Consider the following 6,501-nt stretch of genomic DNA (forward strand, 5'->3'; position numbering starts at 1 on the left):
TCCTTATCTAATATTGGATAAAGTGTTCAGAAGAACACTACTAGGATGACTTCAAGATATACAGACAAAGTCTCATCAGTTTTTGGAAAAAAGAACAATGTCTTGCTCAAATATTTTTTATATACCCTACCTTTTTATTTATTTATTATTTTTTTTAAAGACATCTTGAAAGTTTGTTTGTTTCAAAGTGAGAATCTAATTTGGTAAATAATTACACACTGTTGAATAAATTGGCATTTTATTAGTGAGAAATGACAACTGTTTTATTGAAATAGAACCAAACACATTTTCCAGTCAAATACAAAATTAAAATTTTCAAAATATTATTGGGAAATACAAAAGACATACAAAAAAAACAATTTTGTCTGAACATAAAACAAAAAATTTGATGACTTAATTCATGTAAAGAAAAATTTGAAGCAATTGCCCACAATTGAAACATTGTTCAAAAGAAAATTTATAAAAATTGAGAAATTTTGTTGATTGACTTCATCCGATTACCACGTTCAAGTTTTATAGTTATAATTTTTCACAAAGTATGCTTCTTATGTTTTATTAAAGTAATGCCAAATTTCTGCAAAACTCTGTATTTATGAATATACAGCTTTAAACAAATTTAAAAAGTTTGTTTTAAAGCAACAGTCAGTAATCATGGAGGTGAGATATTATCCTAAATCCTGAGTTCAGAGAGGAATAAGTTAACTTACAATAGACAAACACCCCTAAGCATATTTACCCTTGATAATATACAAGAGATGATCTAACTGAAATTTACATTTTTCAACTTTCAATGGATTGATGGGATAATTCATTTATTTGGAATTTTTGTGCAAAACTACACAATATTCCAAAATGCATCTATCCACAACTATCACTGATTTTGAACTAATCAACAGCACCCATTCACAATTTCTGTCTAACTGAACAGTGAAATTCAAATGTTACTCTTATACTTATCAGCAAACCCATAACCCCAAAGTGCAAAATATGGTGTAAATTAAAAACCTTAAAATTCACAGTTCAAGCTCACGTACCACAAGGTGAAGCCTAATATGATAAAAGCTTTATTTTTTTGTTATGTTCTAAAGAAAACAGGTTGAGAAAGCAAAAGTTCAAGGTTTGGAAAAGGCAATCACATTCTAGTTGAAAGTTTTATTTATCTAACACTGTAACAGGGTAGTTGGCACACAGATTGAGTTGCTGTTATAATGTGTATTGTTATAATGCTAACCAGCACATTACTATTTAATATTTTACAAATCATTAGTTATTACTGCAGACATTCAAAACAATGATCCAATCTTGCCAAGCCATAGTATCATTGTCAAACCTATGTTGGGAAGTTAAGCCTATTAATACTAGTCTACTGTCCAGAAGTTGTAACACTAATATTAATAGTAACACTGTACTTTATCCTGTATTAACTTAGTAACTATTAGTAACATTATTAACGTCAGTGTGATTGTTACGTTAATTTACTATAAGATTGTGTTGTAAATTAGATAGGCCTATGGTAGTGTGTTCTTATTTTCATTTTAAACGATTACTTACATATTTTCTTTAACGTCCATCGTAGTTTTCAGTAGAAGTTCGGACTACACATTTTCCTTGGCAGCCTTTAAGTGTTGTAATAAGTTAACGGTAAAATAAACTTACAGTATACCGTTAATCCCTAAAAGTAAAATTGGATTTGTAGCAGTATACAAAGAACATTAAAATTAACCGTTAACGGTTAATCTTCTGAAATTAAAAGTAAAACGTATCCAAATACTTAAATTTACATTAGTGATTTATTCACGTACAATCATCATAAAATATAACGGAAACGTTTTCACACTTCTAAAATGAGTATAATTTTATATCTATGATTTTAATGTGGTATATTTTATTCAATGTATATATAAACCGAAATATATTAAAACTACGACTATTTAAAATTTACCGCATAAACATCACGTGACCAGAATTGTGGCTTAGAGCGTCACTCTTGTACTTTTTATGTGTGTGATTTAAATAAATACATGTAATTGTATCAAAACTTCTTTCGAGATATAAGCTTAAACTTATATGTTTAAAATACTACATAAACTATAGATAAGACAATGTATCAATTATATTTGTATGACTCACGCATGCCTGTTGGTTATACAAACTTAAGTATTAAGTGTTTAGAAATTATGAATAAATTAAATGCCCGAAATGTAGTTTACACATTCATATGTAATTCGAAGGCTGGAAATTTATTATGATTTACTGTTTGTTTGTTCTAATCCACACAAAGCTACAGGATGACTATCTGCGTTAGCTGTCCCTAATGTAGCAGTGTAAGAATAGAAAGAAGGCAACTGGTCATCACCACCCAACGTCAACTCTGGAGCTTCTCTTTTACCAACGAATAATGAGATTGAACGTAACATTATAACATCCCCACGCAGGGGCGTAGATTTTTTTATACCCGATGGGGGATGATTTTTGCAACCACTTATGTGGACTGTTTAACTTGCAAATTGGTAATCTCTGTTATGTGAACCTGAAAGCTGTAAACATGCAGTCACAGAGTAATCTTGTTGCCACGATACTTCAAGGTTTCCATGTAGGTTTGTATAAGTGATGTGTTGTGAACATTTTTCAAAATGTTAATAGAATAAAGACAAATGTGTCACAAATTAATTACCACATGAATTTATTCCTGCACACTGCACAGTATAAAAGATGGCCATTATACTTGACAAGGTTACTAATAACTTTCTTTGCATGAATTACGTTTTCAAATATTAATAAAATTAGTAATTACCCTTGATAAGTTCATATCTACTGAAAAGCTGTTCATGTTGTTTGATAAAAATAAATAAATGTCTTTGCAAACTCTTGAAAATTACACATCAACACAATGTAGCACATAATTATTCATACTTTTCATTGAAGTAAGATTCATTTAGTCCTCTAGTCTACATATTCCCAAACGTAGACCTCCTTTGTGATGATCTGTTTATGAATTCTTTCATAAACTCTTCTATATTTATCTTTTCGACCTCATCTTTGTGAGTGTGACAAACTGCCACGTGGTTAACCTTAACCACGTCTTCAACCGTCTTAATGCAGAAAAGCTACGTTCACATTCGCAGTTGAATACTGGACATACAATCAAAATTTTCATGAGAAGAAACACTTCACTAAACATCTGCTGGCTTGTTTCATGCATTTTACAGTAAGCATCCTTCGCACCTTTCAGAGATACTGCTTTTGTTGTTCCTTTGAACATGGGCAACTGAAACTCGAGCAATTGTCCAGAGATTTCTGGATAGAAGTTTACAACCGAGTTGTCAATCTTGCCACATATGATCATGTTCTTAAGTGCCAGATATTGCCTCAAGTCATTGTTGTCTGCATTGAATCTAGTGGTCAGATGTTCTATGACTGTGACCACAAATTCAAAATATTGGCTTCTGTAGTAATCTCTAGCTGTTGCAGAATGGTGTGCTGAGCCATCACCTGTGATCCTTCTGAGGGGGGTCTGCGAATGTATGGTAGTTCAATAGGCACCAGATCGAGGAAAGTTACTTTTTTTCTCAGCTTCATCAAATGTCATGTTGTAATTTTCCTCTGTTCGCAATACCCAAAGTTGTTCAACTGTCATTGCAAATGCTTCAATCCTGCCAGATACTGTCGCTGATTTTGCTTGGAATGCACTGTTTAGTTCCTCTAATGCAGCAATGGATGCTGAGCCATCAACAATCCTAAAACTGTCTTTCCTTTGTCAAATCTGTCCAGCATACCTCGTGCTTTCACTGCTACATCTGATTTTTCAGTTGCTAATTCAGACAAAGAATCAACAATGTCACTGCAGTGATCATTAGCACATGTAATTGCAGATGGGCGGCACAACCAACGTGTTGGACACAGTAGGCGGATGTATTTAACTGGACCATTGCGGCTGTCTGACGATACAATATTTTCAAAGATTGTCTTGTATTTGCCTGACCTCCGAAACAAGACACCAAGTTTATGTACCCACTGGATAGAATCTCAAACACATTCACAAGCTTCAACTGCATGTTGCATTATTAAATTAGCCTTGTGTGCTTCGCAGTGAAAAAACAAAGCTGACAGTTGCTTCTCTTTTATTTTTGCCTGGTATCCACTGTACGCACCACTCATGTTAGCGGCTCCATCATAAGTTTGTGCTCTTAATCCTGATAGTGGTAAATTGAGTCTAGTCAGTACATCAAGTATAGTCGAGGATATTGTTTCACTAGTTGTATTGGAAACACTCTACAAACCAAGAAATGTCTCATGGACGGCAAGGTTCTCATCTACGTATCGTATACATATTGCTTCCTGTTCGGTACCTGTAACATCTTGAGTGCCATCAACCATTACTGCAAAGATTTTACTAAGCACAAAGATACACAATGCAATGAGCTGTCTGTGCTCCTCTCATCACGGCTATCGAAATGCGGTTCTTAGCATTATATGTCTGTAGAAATGCCGCTATGTCACAGGAGAGCATTTTTGAATGAAAGTAGCTTGCATAGAAATGCCATGAATTTTTTTTTTCATATTAGAAGTATAACTCATATCACAAAATATCATGGCCCGGCATGGACAAGTGTGTTAAGGCGTTCTATTCATAATCTAAGAGTTGCGGGTTCGAATCCCGGTCGCACCAAACATGCTCGCCCTTTCAGCCGTGGGGGGCGTTATACTGTTACGATCAATCCCACTATTCTTTGGCAAAAGAGTAGCCCAAGAGTTGGCGGTGGGTGGTAATGACTAGCTGCCTTCCCTCTAGTCTTACACTGATAAATTAGGGACGGCTAGCGCAGATAGTCCTCGAGTAGCTTTGCGCGAAATTAAAAAAACAAATACAAAATATCACTTACAGTTAGGCCAGCAATTATAATAATAATAAATCATCATCTGAATCATTTCCGTTTTAATTTTGGTATGTATGTGTTTTTGTTGTTTTTTCCTTATAGCAAAGTCACATCAGGCTATCTGCTGAGTTTAGTTTTGGTCGGAATAAATATTTCCAATAAAACGATTCAATTGATATTCGAATAATGAAATTTTACATTTTACAGTAAAATATCCTGAAACCCACATGATTTATCTCGCTTCTAACTAATATAGAAATGTCTTGAACTTACTCCTGTATATGATATAAAAAGATCTCCAACATTTAAAGAAAACGAGGTCAAGAGACCAAAAATATTTGTCCCAAGTCTTTGGACCCGATGGCTGTCAGTTAAGTGAAATCTTCGCCTTTGTTGGTTGCACGTAGTACAAAAAGCAAATATCAGAAACAAAGTTATGAGAAGTTTGAAAAACGTTTTGTTGTATGAAAGACGTGACATGTGGTCTGTACATTATTGCTTATAGCTCCATGTAGTAAAAACTTTCTTACTACAAATTAGCAATTTAACTCAGGTAGACGTATAATGTGAGAAATTCCATGTGAAATTATGATGCCTTAGAGTGCAGCAGTAAATGTTGAAATAAATAGTTTGAACTTAAGAAGTGTCATGCGATATAGAAAGTGAAGTTTAACACACATATATGGTTAGCTACAAAAAAGTATAAATTCATTACATCGAAGAAAGACGGATAACGTGAATTTTTTTACAGTGTGTCCAAACCTTAGGGGGATGTCATTAAATCTAATTAAAATAATAATATAATATATAAAATAAAGAAAATAATAGCTACGTATATAAATAAACGAAACTATACTTGAAAAGAGTTATAAAAATGCATCCACATAACAAATATCCATCAACGGGGCATAAACCTTTAGGTAGGCCATTATGCAATATGCCCTGGTTTTTGAGGTACTGGCAAAAATGATACACAAATTGCGTAGGGACTGCATCGTCTATCCACTTTAACTTCAACTTTGTCGTCTCACATGCTTAGGAGAATATGGGCAGATGTGGTCGCTCTAGCCCAGATTGTCCCACATCTTTACCCCTTTAACTGTCAGTAGGCAGGAGTGAAGAAGTGGACTTTAGTATAGCATAGTGGTACTTTAATTTCTTGGTTTTTATATTCAAATGTTATATTTGGAGCTGGACTGTTAACTTGAAGGACAGTTTTGTTATCTCCTCCATTGGTGTATAGTATTCTAATTATCTTTCTTATCCTTCTGATTGATAACAACTGCTGACACTTTCTATAATGTCAAAGATGTTTGGAATGGATTTTACTAAAACGGAGAATATTAAGAGTGCAGAATGTGCTCTAGTTTATAAAAAGAAGGTTCTAGCTTCTGGGAAAAACATTTACATATGGTTTATAAAATGTAATATTTCATTAAAGCACTGGTTTTGTAATTTCGGAGATAAGCACAAACACTGCAAGGTTTACCATTAGATATATTTGGGTAAACCGAGATGATTTTTCATAACTAATCATTAATCTCAATAGTGTCTGTTTTAGCCAGTCATGTTTTATCGTTTTACGATGAAAACTACGTAAAAACGTTACAAGGGCCACTTATTA

General features: G+C 33.6%; 1 protein-coding gene across 1 annotated transcript in view; it reads right to left on the bottom strand.

The window, feature by feature from the left end:
* The window catches only part of LOC143222953 (uncharacterized), a 35,507-nt gene extending 33,568 nt beyond the window's left edge, over positions 1-1,939 (bottom strand). Inside the window, exon 1 of the mRNA XM_076450189.1 lies at positions 1,552-1,939. Within this exon, the coding sequence (XP_076306304.1) occupies positions 1,552-1,571 (20 nt within the window). The 5' untranslated portion in view covers positions 1,572-1,939. The remainder of the gene's footprint in view (positions 1-1,551) is intronic.
* Positions 1,940-6,501: the final 4,562 nt, after the last annotated feature.

The sequence above is a fragment of the Tachypleus tridentatus genome, chromosome 8 (genome assembly GCF_004210375.1).
Source record: "Tachypleus tridentatus isolate NWPU-2018 chromosome 8, ASM421037v1, whole genome shotgun sequence".
Lineage (NCBI taxonomy): Eukaryota > Metazoa > Arthropoda > Merostomata > Xiphosura > Limulidae > Tachypleus > Tachypleus tridentatus.